At 40.3% G+C, this 18,005-nt stretch overlaps 1 protein-coding gene across 2 annotated transcripts in view; it reads left to right on the forward strand.

Annotated features, from left to right (window-relative positions):
* rpa1 (replication protein A1) overlaps window positions 1-18,005 on the forward strand; it is a 33,414-nt gene that overhangs the window by 1,048 nt on the left and 14,361 nt on the right. Inside the window, exons 3-12 of one of the 2 annotated variants that reach the window (XM_061783075.1) lie at window positions 60-138; window positions 274-382; window positions 1,382-1,470; window positions 1,570-1,653; window positions 5,185-5,323; window positions 5,822-5,924; window positions 6,016-6,084; window positions 6,255-6,447; window positions 6,539-6,675; window positions 9,508-9,656. In XM_061783075.1, coding sequence (XP_061639059.1) covers window positions 60-138; window positions 274-382; window positions 1,382-1,470; window positions 1,570-1,653; window positions 5,185-5,323; window positions 5,822-5,924; window positions 6,016-6,084; window positions 6,255-6,447; window positions 6,539-6,675; window positions 9,508-9,656 — 1,151 coding nt within the window. The remainder of the gene's footprint in view (window positions 1-59; window positions 139-273; window positions 383-1,381; window positions 1,471-1,569; window positions 1,654-5,184; window positions 5,324-5,821; window positions 5,925-6,015; window positions 6,085-6,254; window positions 6,448-6,538; window positions 6,676-9,507; window positions 9,657-18,005) is intronic. The other variant, XM_061783076.1, reaches the window with a different exon arrangement.

Consider the following 18,005-nt stretch of genomic DNA (forward strand, 5'->3'; position numbering starts at 1 on the left):
AACTTGTTCTATGCACTCTTTGCTAAATGAGGGCTTTGGCTTATATTCTGTTATTTCAGAGCATCCGTAAGATTGAGGGTGGAAGTGGTCCAGCTCGCTTTCGTGTAATGATGAGCGATGGACGACACACCATGTCCTGTAAGTATTTACATTTTTTTCGTGCTCTTATTCACCTTTTAATATCTGGATAATGTTTCCCTGCACTCAGTTGTCTGTATTGTACGGTGAAATGCGGCATCATTACAAAACGTTTGTTTTATTCCCCTTACGCAGCCTTCATGCTTTGCACCCAACTCAACTGCATGGCCGAAGACAACCAACTGGCCCCCAACTGCATCGTTCTTCTCAAGAGACACGTGACCAATATTCTCAAGGATGGACGGTAATTGGGTCTCTCTTTTTAAGATGTGACGATTTGGACTTTTTTAGGATGCTTTCGATTGGAGATTGAGCTAAAGAATCTTACAAATGATTGTGCGTATGGGCAAGTTGGACATTTTCCATGTGAACTGATGGATATTAACTGAATTTTGGGTGTGTGCGTGTGTCACTGTAAATGAGCATTGTTTTGTCATTAGCAGACCTGCTTCAAAGCTAATGTTTTTATTTACCGATATTATATTTGTTTGCATTTATTTTTTATCTAAAAACAAACATTTCTTGTTTTTGATTTAAAACCAACTCAATTTAGAGACTTGTTTTCTACTAGACAGCGATCATCCCCCCCCCCCCCAAAAATAAAAACAAAAAATGTTAGTTTTTCGACTGACTATCTTCCACAATTTTGGTGTCACTTTTGATGATTTTTAAAAAAATTTTTTATTGCCTGATTAATTGTTTTGCTTGTTGTTTTGTTTTGAATGTGACTGGTTTTGTCAACATGTGCCTTATGATTCACTGGTGATCCCTCCAGGGTATACCAGTTGGGATGGGCTTCAGCTCACCTGCAGCCCTATTGAGGGACAAGCACTATTGACAATAGATGACAGTTTTCTTTTTCTTTCTTTTTCTTTTTTCCCCGCTTTCTTTTTTCCCCTGCTTTTTCTCCCCCCCTGCTTTTTCTCACCCCCCGCTTTTTCTTTCTTTCCTTTTTTCTTTCCCCCCTGCTTTTTCTTTCTTTTTCTTTTTTCCCCCTTTTTTCCTTTTCTTTCTTTCTTTCTTATTCCTGTAAATTCAAATGGAAAGTTTCCAACTTTAAAGACTCTTAGAATTTTACGATAGGAAACATGCATGGTAGTTTGATTGAAGACTCGAGATTGCCCATAGGTGTACATCTGAGTGTGCCTGATTGTTTGTCTGTATGCGCCCTGCGATTGGGGGGCAATCTTAATTTCTTTATTTGCAACTATGGAACACAATTGTACGTTTTAATCCATATCAGGCGTGTGGTAATCATTTTGGAGATTGAGGTCCTCACACCCGCGGCAGACATCAATGGGCGAATTGGCAACCCAACACCTTACAGCGATGGTAACGCTTCAATGCAATTTAAATTATTTTGTTTTGAAATTAATAGTGAAATCATATATTGTATCTGAACATATTTCAAATGGTTTTGTATGTGTGCAGGACAGATTAAGCCTCCCCAGCAGGCTGCCCCACCCGCTACCCCCCCAAGCCGCCCTCCGTTGCAGGCTCAAATAGGAAATGACCGTGAGTGTTGCTTGCTTGAAATTTATTTTAATTGTATTGCCACAAACTGAAAAAGGTATATGATTGTGGTTCTATCGTATGAACATTTTTGAAACAATATGTCCTTTTCTAATTCATTTGCACTCATCGACAACAATACCAACACATTTTCGAGCCTAATACAATAATGATAATTTTAAGGGGAGCCATTCTTGAGCATGTTAATGGACAACAGGACCCACTTTAATTTTTTAGGGCATTTATATTCAGAGGTAGAAAAAGGCCAAAATAAAATATGCAATGTATATTCTGTTATAATTCCAGAGTTGCCAACCTATAAAAACTTAACTTCCAGAACAAAGAGAACTTTTGCCTCTGTGGCTTGGGGGGCGTAATAAAATGGCATGAACAGCTGTTCAATGTGGGCGCTGAATTAAAAAACAATTGTTTTAATAAAAAAAATTTCCCCTTCTTCTTCCCAATATCCGGAACAAGCAGTGTTACGGCTGTAACGAGTCAATGTTCAGTAATTTCCGGAACAAAATACGGATGTTCCGTAGCACTTGGCAGCTCTGTAATTCAGTGTACTGTAATATTTTGTATTATTTTATATTTGTGGGACTTTTTAAATAATGGAAATTCAGTAAAATAGAATTTCCTCCTGCACAACTAAAATTAGTACAATAATTAACGTAAATTCCATTAGGTTTTCTAAAATGAAGGCTGTAATTATCCATAGAAATAGTACAAAAATGCCACAGACAGAATAAAAATTGCTTGTTTAAAAGGCAAACCTTTTATGGATTTCTAAGTGGTCTGCAGTCTCTGTAAAAATATTTCACATTTATGTAGTCAGAATTAAAAAATAAATAAAAATAATAATGTTAAAATATACTATTGGGAAGAAGTCCCCAACCTTTTTGAAACTGAGAGCTACTTCATATGTACTGCTTAATGTGAAAGGCTACCAGTTTGATACACACTTCTGAAATAAATTTGCTCAAATTACCTTTAATTGTATGTTATTAATAATTGGGAAGACACTGATTATGTTAATGAGATTTGCCAATAATTATCAATGATTTAACAAGGTAGAAAACATAAATATTAATATGCAACACTTTATTTCTATGAATCGCTGCAAACGTTTACATTTTCAAAAGATCACAAGTACAACTTTTCCCAGAAATGTCCCATCACTGGTGAGGTCATTTTAGAGCAGGCCCGGGGGCTACTCTTGTGGCCCTTGGAAGTTCCCCGTGGGAACCATGTTGGTGACCCTAGTTGTCAGATTTAGTTCATAAGTGGTCTTAAAAAGTCAAGAAACAAGTCTTAAGTGTGACATCCTTAACCCTGCAGATACCCCGAAAAAGCCATCCCACCTAATAAATGCCTTCCACCTAATTGATCCCGGGTGTCCCCAGCAGTTGAGTCATAAAACACCCCCTAGACAACATAAAAATAAAACTGGCAATATCTTGAAAATGCAATTTGTATACATCATACCAACCACCAGATGGGAGCATTTCTTTACTCTTCTCGATACACTGTGCCAAGCAGGACATTTTGACAAGCCTATTGGAAAAGATTTCACCTCTTTTCGTCTTTAAAAAAAAAAAGACTGTCTCAAACCTCCCCACTTGAATATGTTTAAACTGCGAGTGTCGTGACTGGTCGCCTGCCACGCAAACTGTCACTCTGCTGGATTACCACATCATTGCAGAACCTGCACCAGGAGCGATCCAGCCGTGATGAGGGAGATTTTTATATTTTTCTTCTTGGTAGTGTCATAGCGGCTCTTCATCCCTCTAATCTGCCGTGCGAAGGGGATTGAGTTTGGGGCGAGCATCCTCCTCATCAGTGCGGTTATTGTTGGCTTCTTGAGCCGGGGGCTTAATTACGGCAAGTGCAGCCGCTGGCCAAGTGGGAAGACTTAAGTGGACACTTTGAACTCTAATCCTCTGTATGAGCTACACGCAAAAAAAAAAAAAATCAAATCGTCGAAACAGAGGAGTATCACGTGTTTGGACCACTCTTTCTCTCTTCCTGAGTGGAGGTAACAGTGTTTCACACTCGTCTCTGTTCTGTGGATCATCCTTCGCACCGTCTGGCTGCCATCTCGCACTCTTTTTGTGTGCTGCTTCCTTCTGCTGCACTTGAACCGCCAGCTGTACATTTACATAATCATTGATGACATTTTTTGCCCACTCAGAAATGCACGGAACAATGCCGGTTATACATCAAAACTGAAATTAAAAGTACAGTAAGTTAATAAGCTGTCAATATTTTGTGAAAATGATTCAAAGAGAGAAAATATAGAAATACATAGAATGGCATTGTTCTGAGTTTTTCTGGTGGCATGCGTTTGTTTTGGCTCAGACGCAATTGTTCCTGACAAAATACCTAGAATCTTCTGAGAGGTGATGATAGGGGTTGTTAATCCTGCTTTGCTGGGTTCCATTTAAAAAGCAAAGGCGGGTAAATGTCTTCCTCTACAACTCCGATGCTTCAGTTTTGGGGTACTCTGACACCACCATGTGCTACGGTAGACAACACACGGCAACCGCACAGCAGATGTGGCATCTGTAAAGCTTTTTTAAACTGGGGTATAAAGAGAATTTTGCTTTTGGATGATTTAAGACAAATATAATTTTAAATATCGTTAAGGCTTCACCTGAAATATAGACCTCTTAAATAGGGTATGTAGTATGACCTTCCTTACATTTGAACAACAGTAACAGGAAGATGACTCTTGAAGCTAAATGGAATGGATCCATAAAACATGACTGCTACAGAGTCTGGTACTACATCCGTATTTTGTTGCGGAAATCACTGAACATGGACTTGCTACGGCTGTAACTGATTTATTATTATTTTTTGCTTCCGTGTAAAAGACCCACTTGTGGGAATACACGTGTTTATGTTGGCAGTGCTAACTCTGGAGCGGAAAGGGAAGGCACAGGTCTTCACTAGTGATGTAGATAAGCTGGAGAAATTCGAATGATGTGATTTCAGTCCTCTCGGCAGGAAAAACGTCTGGAACTCAGGAATGCGTTTATGATTTTAATTAATATTTAACGTTTACTGAGGCACCATAGACAATATTATATCCCAAGTACTAGAGAAAATTGGTTTGGCAAAATATGTCTTCTTTTTTTTTTTGTTACCAGGATTGAAAGTAGAATTGGCAAAATGCGAATTAAACCATGGACACAGGTATTTTTGATGGAATGTCAAAATCCCATATACTTGTACTTTGATTCAGGATGCAACTGCATTCCAAGGTTGATGTAATAGAAACATTAAAATGACAAATATTTTTGTAACGATTATAACTGTCGCAAGGTAATGTACTCAACAAAATTTAGAAAATATGGAAATTGAGACACATTTGGACAAATTGTTCTGGAAGTTAATTTTTATACGTTGGCAGCTTTGCTACTATACATCTACTATTTACTGTGTCACTGTGCCAAAATGACTGCTGTGAAAAAGGTCATCACGGCATCAAGTGAGTACATCTCACTCCATTCTTCTTCACACGCCATTTAGCGCCCTCCTCCACCTCCTTCCTCCCTCCAGTGAACAGAGTGGTCGGCAAAGATTTCGGGAAGAAGCCTGCTGTGCTCGGGATGCCGGGGGGGCCCTCCAAAGTCGTGCCCATTGCCAGCCTGAACCCGTACCTATCAAAGTAAGCGTTTAATAAAACACCTGCACATGTTAATTATAGCCAATAGAGCTGCATCCTGAATTTTTACAATATCCTTACTTTCTCAGTAATACGGTCATTCCCATGTCTCATCAAGTTTCATTTCTGGTTTTTACATTTTTCCTCTCATCCATCAATGGTACCCTTCTGTGGTGCCATCACAAAAACGGGTAAACATACTTTGTAGTTAATCCTTTCCGTGCTTAGTACTTCTATAGTAACGTTTCTTTTCTCTTGACTCTGGAGACATCAGGAAAATTTTGAACTCCAAATTGTACTACTTTTGGGTCATTTGACTTAGGAGCAACCACTGTATGGTTATCGTTGTGTTTAACACGTAGCGTCAAACTTCCTATTATGATGGCAAGCCTGTTCAAACTGGCCTTTGTTGTCTTTGCAAACACCAAATTCTGCTCAGGACAATGCAGAGTGAAATATTAAAGGTTTAAAGTAATATGAAAAAGTGTTGTCTGTCCTCAGATGGACCATCCGTGCTCGCATCACCAACAAGAGTAGCATTCGCACCTGGAGCAACTCACGCGGCGATGGCAAACTTTTCTCCATGGAGATTGTGGATGAGAGCGTAAGTGTTGTTGTTACATGTTCCTATACTGTTTTAGTGTGTGGAAATGCTGTACTACGCCTTCTAATTTTATAACTAATTGTTGTTCCAGGGAGAGATCAGGGTCACTGGCTTCAACCAAGAGGTGGACAAGTATTTCGGGCTCATCGAGGTTGGCAAGGTGAGGCTTTTTACTCGAGACGATGACTTTTTTTCTTTTTTCCCCCCACTCATAATTGAGCTGTTTGCATTTTTGCTATTTCCGCTGCCGTGACGGTTATGCCACTTGAGAGCAACAATAAAATAACTTGTCATTAACGCCTCATTCCTCTTACTGTTTGGTCTTTTTAGGTCTACTACATCTCTAAGGGCTCCCTGAAAGTGGCCAACAAGCAGTACACATCGGTGAAGAATGACTACGAGATCACACTGAGTGGCGAGACCTCCATCATTCCGTGCGAGGACAACTGCGACCTCCCCGTAGTGCAATGCAACTTCATTTCGATTGGCGACCTGGAGAAGACGGCGAACGATTCCATTGTTGGTCAGGAGATGTCTGCTGAATCAAAGACACATTTTCTTGACAGCTTGTTCACATTTTTATGATTTTTATTTTTTTTCCTCACCACGTACAGACGTGATTGGCGTGTGCAAGAGTGTGGACGAGGTAACCCGCTTCACCTCTAAGAGCAACCGGGAATTCTCTAAGCGGACGCTCAACCTGATGGACACTTCCGGCAAGATGGTGACGGTCACTTTGTGGGGAGATGAAGTGAGTAAAGATTATTTTTGATAAATATGTCAACAAACTCTGAAGGGTAAGGCAGCCTATTAGTAGCGCCCGGACAGCATGTAGATCCCACTAGATCACAGCAGCAGCTTGCTAAGGTGCTAACATAGTAGCACGGTGTAAGAGTGAATGTTGCTTGCTTAGTCGTTTATTGACACTCCAGTTTAAGTTCACTGTAAAACTAAACTCGCATAACAAAAGAATTACGCCTATTGAATGTTCAAGTACATCACAGCCTTTGTTTCTTAATTTTTGTTCAGAAAAATCGCTAACTCATAGATATCACACAATAAATTAACAACACCATTGACAGGCTAATGAAAATTAGCATTGAACTCGCAGCACTAAATATCTCTCAAAATAATGAACAATAGTACACAAACGCTGTATGACCACATAAAAACAGGCAATATAACAACACTCTCTGGTATATATTCTTCAAACTAAACTCTAAAAAATGAGTTATAACAATATTTGATTGTGACTTTTTCTAGTTTCTTTGTTACTGCAAGTGTCTCATCGCATGTATCACACTGCCCCTCAGAGGCCAAGATGTCCACAGCAGGAACAGCGATTGTCAAAAAACTAAACCCCAGTTGCATCAGGAAGTTAAGTGTATTGCCACATGTGGAGAAAGCAAATTATGTTCCCACCATATACTGACAGTTAAAAAAAAAAAAAAACTAAAATGATTTAATCAAACTTTATTTTGCACTTTAAAAGTACAATTTATATTTAAGATTTTTCATGGTTTTCTAATTTACTTTTAATTTAATCTGTTCATATTTAGAATATGCGTATGTTTAAATTAAGCAGTGGTTATGTTGCAATTTAAATATTTTTGTTGTTTTTTAGTGTTAATATAATTATTTTACTCAATTGTAGTACATTATTTTTTGTTATTTTGTATGCCAATTGGTTAATAATAAATGGGTCAGTTTTTCCTCATCCCTACTGTTGCTGATTATTGTTGTCTGAGGAATATCACTTGAGCAAACCTTTTCTAGCATTCCATTCTACAAAACAAGTATGTATGATTATTGCTGATATCGGATCGGACCAATATCTGTATCTGCCAAAATTCAAGGCTGCAATATCAGTATCGGATCAGAAATTTTTTTCAGGATCTAAATGTCTGTATTTATTGGCATACTTTAGTCAAAAATACCCCAAGGATCAAGAAGTAAAGCATACTTATTACATATTACATACCCCGAGTCTGAAGAAACAAAGCAAAACTTTTTTTAAAAATCAAAAATCTATTTAGTCTTTTCCTTCCTGACTCCATATAACTCAACAAGCTTGCTTCTTATCCCCCCACTACAGCATTGTTTTCTGTTCTTGTCTTGATGCTGTATAACTCAACTTTTTAAATGTCATGTTATTGAGCGATATACTATATATTGTTGCTCCAGATGTTGACTCTTTACCTGCAGCTCGCTGGGACTATGTTCAGTTTGCCATTTTTATTTGTTTACGAAGAGGGAAATACTGTTTCTCCTGTTTGTTTATCCTGTCTTTGCTGCAGGGACCTGCTGGAGCCACACAAGTTAGTTAATGCCAGAAAACACGTGATAAGGATTTTCCCCCTTTGCTATGTTTGTGATAATATTCAGTTCTTCAGTACTTTTTGTACCACGGAAAAAAGTAAACATTTCTCTTAGGCTATATGGTTCAGGTGATACAATTCCGATTTTTAACCCCCATTCTCTCAAGTGGCAAGATTGGAATATGCATCATGGCAGCGTAAATAGAAGAAAACACCTATAATTTGATATCCTCAGATCAGAATCAGACCTCTTCAAAATGTATATAAAAATCAGATACATAGCTGGATGGATGGATATCTAATATCTGCCAAATGCCAATGTGTGTGCAGTGTAAACGGCAGACTGTTTATACTCCATCAATGCCAGCTTAACATGATAAAAGTAGACACCCGCATCTCCTCAAAAAACAAAGGCATTAAAAACACCAGCTATAAATATAATCGACAGCAAAATCATAGGCCATTAAATATGGCCAAATATGCTGTATTACAGGTCTAAAAACATTTATTGGAGACTGTGGCCGGGGTGTGTAGGTTACCCTCATTAAAACCAGTGGGAGAGTCAGCCTAGACCAACTAAATACGCTATGTATATTTTACTTTGATGTTGTCACTGCCTGGTGTTGACCCTTGTGTAGTTGTTAATGTGTAAGTTGGCCATCAACCGGTTGTATCATGTGTTCTGTCAGTGTGTGTGTGTGTGTATATATATATATAAATATATATATAAAAATAAATATATATATAAATAAATATATATATATATATATATATATATATATATATATATAAAATTGGTTATGTGCCATTAGAAATGTACATGGCATTAAATGTGTATTGGGTCCTTGGCTATGCAGTGTATAGTCAGCCTTGGTTCAAACCAGTGGTTTAAAACCACTGTCCTGCGGCCCATTAGCATGCTGTGAGAGATCTGGTGTGCCTTGGGGAATTATCCAATTTCGCTTAATAATAAGAATAATTTAATGCTCCTCTACCAGATAGCAGAAGGTACAATTAACCTGTGAATCTGCCTCCAACAGAATAACTTTATGTTCAACTAAACCAGCTCAGGTTTCTCTCTGAGTAAATACTGTAGATTTGTGTAAATTGAGATATTGTCATTATTTCACTATATTTTTTGTTTGCTGGTGTGCCTTAAGATTTTTGTAATGTAAAATATATGCCCTCAATAAAGGTTGGAAAACACTGGTCTAAACAAATGTTCAAAAATGGTCTCGATGGTTCTTTTTGCCCTTTTCGTGCAGGCGGAGCATTTCGACGGCACCTCTCAGCCCGTCGTGGCCATTAAGGGCGCCAAGGTGTCCGACTTCGGCGGCCGCTCACTTTCGGCGTCCTTCAGCAGCACCCTGATGATCAACCCGGACATCCCTGAGGCGTACAAGCTGCGAGGCTGGTAAACCAGAGATAGGCTCATAGCTGATGCACCTCGGGAAGTTGCTTACTGTGTTCCACCTTGTATACATCCAACATTGATACATTTAGCAGGAAATAGGAGACATACAGTGTACATTCCAAGGGCTTTTTTTCCCTCTACTTATATCGGCCAAAGCCTCCTCGTTACGGTCGGAAGAACCGGAAGGAATGTTGCATTTTCAATTCCGAAGTTAACAATAAGCATGTTCTGATTCTCATCATTATTTCTCTACATCCGCAATGTAGTGTGGTTGGTTGGAAGTGGATGGGATCGTTCCAGCGAGACGTTGCATGGAAATAGAAGTAATTCTTTATCTGAGGAAGTGCATATATTGGCTCCCTCATCGCCTCTGCATCAGCAGGTGGAATCAAATCCATACTAATGTCTTTGCAACCAGAACAGTATGTTACTGCTCAGAAAGTCTGCTTTGTACTTGACGCCTCTCCAGTGCTTAAAAATGAACTCATCAGTTTTCAAACGGTTATTTGCTTGCATCCCAAAAGTTAATTTACCACATCGACCACATTCCTAGAGCCACCTGTTTGCGATCAAAATTAGATGTATCAAATAATTCTTCCTTTGCAAAGATGATACTGCTCTTGTTTGATTGACTGTCACAGAGATATGCATTCAACATGTTATTGACAAAGTTGTTGTTGAAGTGCTATCCAGCTATACTGCATCACTAGGCAATGTGAATACAGTCCATTACAGGAGTTCCATTCCAAACCCAGTTGCGATAGGTGAAAATCTGCAATATAAAGAAACCACAGGGTAAACCCTTTTTTTTTTTTCGACATTCAGTTCAAGCCTTAAAATTGTCGTTTTATTTTCGACATATTGGTACTGTGATGTTTATAAATTAAGTTTAAGGTTTGATTAACAGAGTTGGCATATTTTCTTGTGCCGACTTACTCCCACATTCCAAAAACATGCATTTTAAGTTCATTAAAGACACTCAGTTGTGTCCAAGTGTAAATTTGAATGTTTATGCTAGTCTATGTGCCATGCGACTGACTGGCTTCATTCCAAATTCAGGTTACATTGCTGCCGTAGGAATGGAACGCTGTCGTAAACCGAGAACCCCACTGTTGTGCACTCTATTTGTCCTCACTTGCTTTAATACAAGAGGAATCAAAAGTCCATTACAAAAACTCAACCAATTTCGTCTTAATTTATGTATATCTCTAGTATAATGACTGGAAAGAGCTTACATTTCGAGTCCATTGCAGCTTGATTCCATCTGTACCGTAAGTGTTTCCCACTTGATCACAAGAGCTTATCTGCTTGATCACGATGAGTTGTGACTCGACTTTGCTGCTGAGTAGGAGTCAAATTAAAAGGATTTCTTAAATTGGACATCTTGACTCACTCTAATTGTTTGATAACAGTTTCCGTGTTTGACTCAGCTTCTGTCTGAGTTTCAGGTGATACTTCATGTAGTTAAAGACGTTAATTTGTCTTTCCTAAAGAGTACCTGAACATCATTAAATATAGACTCGAGGCTCAACAACCGCTGCACGTTCCCCTCCCAGGTTTCAACTGATTTACCTCAGTTACTGGTAAAATGTTGTAGTTAGCTCGAGAGGAACAAACTGGGCCTTCTTTCATTCACGTTTCTACTAAGGAGTACAGTAAGGTATGTATTTTATTTCCTTGTATTGTCAGAAGTTGACCTACAACCTTATGGCTTCCCGCTTCAGTGATATGGTTGTGAAAGAGGAATACACAGGTAGTGTATTAGTTTTCAATAGTGTTCTGTTCATAAGCCAGCAACATTTAAGTTTGTATGCAAGTTGTAACGCCGTAGTCTATCACTAACCTACACTAGCAGGTCATAAAAATACAGCAACTATGTGGAAAAACTAATTACGGCGGTAACTGATGCACAAATAAGTTCATTGTGCACTGTTCCGAAATGTACGATGTAGGCGTCACACGATCAGGATTTTTGGGACCGATCACAGACTAGCGATTTCTAATAAAATGATCACCAATCCGATCACGAGATGGAGTAATATATCTATTTATATAACTTGTTTATTTACTGTATATACTGTAGGGCTGTCACAATCGAATCTTTTTAGAATTTTAAGCCAACATGCTCACATTCTCATTTATGAGGCCTGGACTTTTATCCTTAAACAGCATATCTTGGTACTGGGTGTATGGTATAAAGAAGATGATGTATAAGAATTTGAGATAACCAAATCAGCCTTTGCTAAATGGTTAGCATTCACGATTAGCATGAGTGCTCTAACAATTACCATTTTAGGGGGGGGAAAACGCTGCTAACTACCATTGAGCTACACATCAAATAGTGTCTTACAAATCACTTAGTCGTTCCTGGCAATGTTTTTCATGGGCCCAGTCTGTCTGCAACCAAATGCCCATGCTGTAAACATGGACAGTAGCCAAATGGTTCCGGGTGGCGCAACTATGCTTTGCTTAATATTTTTTTATTTCCTCGAGACAGTAATTGTTGCATCAACCAACCTTTGTGGTCAACTTAGCAGAGTTAGTTTTTTTCACCCCTCCCTTTCCCCCACAGCCACAATATACAGTACAGTGAAACCAGTGTTACAAACTTAATCCGATCCATGACTCAGTTTGTAACCTGAAACAATTGTAAACGGGTAATGTTTCCCATTGAAATAAATGGAAATACAGTGGAACCTCCATACAACGAATCCTGATATATCGGATGTGACAGACAGTCGTGACTGAACAATGTGTCCAAAAATAGTTTCCATTTGTCACTTAAATCAGAATCATCTTTATTTGCCAAGTATGTCCAAAAACACACAAGGAATTTGTCTCCGGTAGTTGGAGCCGCTCTAGTACGACAACAGACAGTCAATTTACAGAACACTTTGGAGACAGAAAGACATTGACAAAAAAAAAAAGTCACTGAACAGTAATGGGTTGCCAGTTATCTGGTAATGCCGGTACATTTATTTTTTTTTTTTTTACAATTGTGCAAAAAGATGCAGAGTCCTCTAGCACTTAGAGTAGTTCGAATGACTAATATTGCAATAGTCCGGTGCAATGACCATTGTGCAAAGGGCGCCGAGACTTCAAGGAGTGTATGCGGTTTAAAGTGACGAGGCGTGCGATAATCTGGGACAATGTTGGTTGTGCAAATGTTGCAGATACTCTTCCATCAGTGTGCAAATGGAGCAGATGCTACTCTGGCATGAGTGGCCAGTATATGCAAATCGTGCAGCATGGCGAGACAACTACAGTGAGTGCACGAGTAATACATAATTGGCCCCACAGAAATGTGACAACGAACTCAAGTCAAAAAATTGCCAGCATGTTGTAATGGAATTGTAGGTTAGGTGTTTAAGAAGTTGATCGCAAGAGGGAAGAAGCTGTTGGAATGTCTGCTAGTTCTAGTTTGCATTGATCGGTAGCGCCTACCTGAGGGAAGGAGCTGGACGAGCTGGAAGAGCTGGTGACCGGGATGTGGAGGGTCAGAGAGGATTTTGCACGCTCTTGTCTTAGTTCTGGCAGCGTGCAAGTCTTCAATGGTGGGTAGGGGGGTACCGACAATCCTTTCAGCAGTTTTGATTGTCCGTTGCAGTCGGAGTTTGTCCTTTTTTGTAGCAGCACCGAACCAGACTGTGATGGAAGAACACAGGACTGATTTGATGACCGCTGTGATGAGGTGGCCTCCCCCAGCCTGACCTGCTGTGTCCTGCCCGTCAGAAAGCTGTAAATCCACTGGCAGATGGCAGGTGAAACGCTGAGCTGGAGAAGCTTGGATGAAAGGAGTTCAGGGATGATGGTGTTGAACGCTGAGCTGAAGTCCACAAACAGGATCCTCGCGTAGGTCCCTGCACTGTCGAGGTGTTTTAGGATGAAGTGCAGTCCCATGTTGACTGCATCATCCTGGTAGGCAAACTGCAGGGGGTTCAGCAGGGGACCTGTGACACTCTTGAGGTGGTCCAGCACGAGACGTTCAAAGGACTTCATGACCACAGATGTCAAAGCGACAGGCCTGTAGTCATTTAGACCCGAGATTGCAGGTTTCTTGGTGACTGGAATGATGGTGGAGCGTTTGAAAAAGGATGGAACTTCGCACATTTCCAGAGATCTATTGAATATCTGTGTGAAGACTGGAGCGAGCTGGTCCGCGCAGACTTTGAGGCAGGATGGGGACACATGGTCTGGGCCTGCCGCTTTGTTAATCTTTTGTTGTTTGAAGATGCGTCTCACATCCTGTTCATGGATGGTTAACGCAGAAGTGAGAGGTGTGATTGTGGTCGGGGGTGCGGCCAGGTGGGTGTGGGGTGTGAAACTGTCCTTTTCAAATCTGCAGTAGAAGGTATTCAAGTCGTTGGCTAGTGTGCTATTGTTTTCAGCTTGGGGGGATCGTCGCTTGTAATTAGTCAGCGATTGGAATGCATGCCAGACTGATTTAGAGTCGTTAGCGCTAAACTGTTTTTCCAACTTTGCTGCATAGTTCCTCTTTGCAATGTTAATTTCTTCAGTCAGCTGTTTTCTCGATTATACAGGGCCCTGTCCCTGCGCTGATATGCATCCTCCTTAGCTTGGCGAAGCTACTTAAGTTTAGCAGTGAACCACGGCTTGTTGTTGTTGAATGTGCGAAATGATTTTGTTGGTACACACACATCTTCACAAAAACTGATACAGGATGTAACAGTGTCCGTATATTCATCCAGGCTGCCAGCTGAATTTTTAAAGACACTCCAGAGCGGATTTGCGAAGGTTGGTGACAGAAAATCCGGAGTAGCCTCCTTGATGGTTAGCAGGTCTCCCCTTGTGTAAGTGAGTCATGTAAGGTCTCCAAAGACGGACAAAAAACACAAAAACAATACTAGAGAGCGTGTTACCGAGGCGACCACATTGGTTGGCGCCATCTTGGTTAAACTGTCGTTGACAAAGTCTGTTAGTTTCAGAATTGGCCATTGTTGTTTACTGGTGCTGGGGCGCAATACAGGCAGAGAATTGGACACACGTACATGTATTTTCGGGGTAACAGATATACAATATGACTAGGTCAAGCCAACAGAGTAGCACATGCCTATGTGGTGGCCATGTTGAATGTGGCAAAATTCCATCAAAGGCAAAGCATTGACATGGTGGCCATGTTGAATGTGGAGACATTCAACAAGGCATTGATTGACATGGCAGCCATGATGGCAGGAGTTCTGTCTTGTCACATGGTGCTTTAGGTAGAGAGAGCGTGCATGGCGATGGTGTTTTAGAAGAATATGACACACAAGTCTCTGGAGTCTAGAACATGCTATTTTTGGTCCAGTAATGAATGAATTAATTTATTTTTTGTCAGGCTGTTCATCTATGGCATCTAACCTTAAACCGATTTTCGGAAAAAAGGAACCACAGTAATTCCTCGGCTCATGAAAGCGACCCCGCCTTGACTTGCCACTAGTCACTATGACAGCAAGCACACGAGCGTGGTAAGTTTGGATAAAAAAAAGCAAAACTTTTCAAACATTTGGAAGCTTTTTTATAATTATCTTCAATAAATTTACAGTATATTGTACTGTGAATTTTAGGCCAAGAAATACAAATAAACCAAATCATTTTGTACTGTACAGTAATATGGGTGCATATAGTCACAAAAAAGTGCTTCAATATAACGGACAATCAGCTGTAACGGATGACCCACCGCTCCTATTAGGCCGTTTAAATCGAGGTTCCACTGTACAATCATTCTGTTCCAGCCTCAGGACTAAGTTATGCTTAACTTTATCATTGTGTGGTTGAAAATAAATATAGCGCAATACAGAATCAGAATCATCTTTATTTGCCAAGTAAAGGCACTATTATAAAGAAATAACACACTAAATAAAGAAATGTTTATTGCGCATTAACTTTAGCAGAGGAAAAAGGGGAGGACTACAGCTCCTCATAGTCATCTTAGTCCATAATGCGGGGAAAATTCTGATTTAGGTGTTTTTTTTTTGTGTTTCTCTTTTCTAATTCCTTGGTTTATTTTGGCACAACAAAATGATCCAGGGAAAGTTGTCTTTTTCTGTTCAGAACAAAAGTCAGTGGGATGTCACAGTCATTCACTACCAGCTGTTTCCAAATCAGGGAACCCCATATAGCCAGATGTTTTGGAGCAATTTCACTGATTGTTTTTATTTTTATTTTTTATTATTATTAAATGTAAAAAAAATCGCCGACAATCAGGTTCATTTAATTGTGGCCGCCAAAATCGCGATCACAATTAAAATTGTATTCATTGTGCAGCCCTAATGTGAGTTATTCATTAGATGCTTACTCAGCTGAAATCCAGCCAAATTCTTAATGGTACGACTTAAATGGAGTTGTCTTTAAACAGCTCAACTGTGTTATGGATAATGACAGCGAAATGATTCTAAGTCATTTGTTTGTTCTTCAAGGATAATGTCAGAATTTCCTGCACCGTCATGTTCCCCTTATGTCCTTGAGTTCATTGGCGCTTTATGCTACGTTACACTAAGCTATCACACTGATTGTGTAGCTGCCCACAAGCCAAATCAAGTCGTACTGTTCTGAACTTCAGAAAACGTGGCTTGAGCGGGAAGACGACTCATGTGCAAGACTGCAAAGGTTCCTTATTTTAAGGCTACCTTAAGTTCATACAGTCTGGTAATGCTCATTGTCTCCATTGTGCCATTTCATTCAGACTTTGCAAGGCCTTTGTGCTTTGTTGCAGTTCTAATAATCCTTGGTCTCAGCGCGGCCGCCACACACCCAGTGTCCCTGCTTTGATTGTTCCGTGATGGAAAACTGAACAAGGGTGCAAATCAATTAAGCTCCCAATGACTCTTGTGATGATTCTTTTCAGTCACACTCAGACGACGTTCAACTCTTTCAGCGCGTTCCTTTCAGCCATTGTGCTGTTTGCCCCAAGGCGTTACGCACATGCCTTTGGGACGTTTGTCAGAGGACTTGGTTGGTTATTGACTCAAATGCCAAGGTATTAGCGGCGCTGCTTAACAGGCAGTTTATTTGCTGCTTCTTTGTTTGTTGGTAAGGTTACACAAAAAATACTTTATCGGTATCATGATCCAGCCGAGTAGCGACACACTAGTACACTTGAGTACAAGTGCCTTAACATTAGCCTTTACCTGTCATACCAAAGTGTTAACGTTTTACGTGACGTTCATTAGTGAAAGTTGCCCTGCAGGGATCGCTAAGTTAGCGGCAGCATGCCTCAGGTGGTAAAGTGCTCATCTCCCAGCCCAAAGGTTGTGGGTTTGATCCTGAGCCCTTGTGACCATGTTGATGTGTCTTCGAGTAAGATACTGAACCTCCAGATAGTGTGTCATAAGTAGGTGAATGGGGAGACAGTTTTAAAATGCTTTGAGTATGTTGAAGATAGTGAAGAGAAATCCCATTTGTCATCGAAAATGGTACTTTTTGGGTTTGGGTCCACTGCAATACTTGTTTGACAGCCACATTTTCTTTAAATGCAATGGACAGTTCATGTTAGACTCTGGTGTCAAACTTCGCACCCCTGTCCTGGCGTAGGAGTACAACTCTAAATCTGAAGGCGGCCAATTTCTTGGTTGGCTTTGTCTCCTCCATTCTGCGGCGTTGTCATTTACACAGAACAACCACTGGGGAAAATGCTGGCTTTAAGTATATTGTGCTGATCCAAATTAAGATTGTTCGGCCTGAGTACAGGTCTGTGTTCTCCCATGTTCCTTTCTAGTTCATCTTGAAATTAACCTACAGCAATTAGTCTTTGGTGGAAACTCTTAATCCCACAATTACACTACTAATACTTAAAGAATTCTGCCAAATACTTTCCAAACAACTGGGCGAAAGAAGTGACTGTTGGGTGTTCCATTTCACACGCCTATCCTGGCATTGTGGCATTCCTGTTCGCATGACCAGCATCACGCCTCTGTTACGGATCTGACACTCCCGCCCACCTCTGCCGAATATTCCTGGATTTAGCTAAGGCAGAACAGTGGTTCAACAGGCTGCATGTTCCTTGTTAAACCCACACGTGCATTGGTGTTTTGTGCCAGTAGGTGGCAACAGCACGTCTAGAAAACAACCTCAATCACTTGCAGCCCCAAACATAGGCTGTACAGCCCTGCTATGGTGTTTACTTCCTCATGCGGATGGCATCAAAGCTTCCACTCAAGGCCAAGCGGACGCTTCTTGTCAGCCTTGCCGTCACTCCAGTCCTTCACTGCTCCGCCGTGATAGGAGAAGATGCAAGGTGCATACAACCAAGCCCAGTGACCCTCACATTTCATTACCATTCTGCTGTTATTTTATCCTAATGTTTTTTTGAGCAGGACTGACTGAATTTGTGATCAGGGACACTATTTT

This window comes from Phyllopteryx taeniolatus, chromosome 8, assembly GCF_024500385.1.
Source record: "Phyllopteryx taeniolatus isolate TA_2022b chromosome 8, UOR_Ptae_1.2, whole genome shotgun sequence".
Classification (NCBI taxonomy): domain Eukaryota; kingdom Metazoa; phylum Chordata; class Actinopteri; order Syngnathiformes; family Syngnathidae; genus Phyllopteryx; species Phyllopteryx taeniolatus.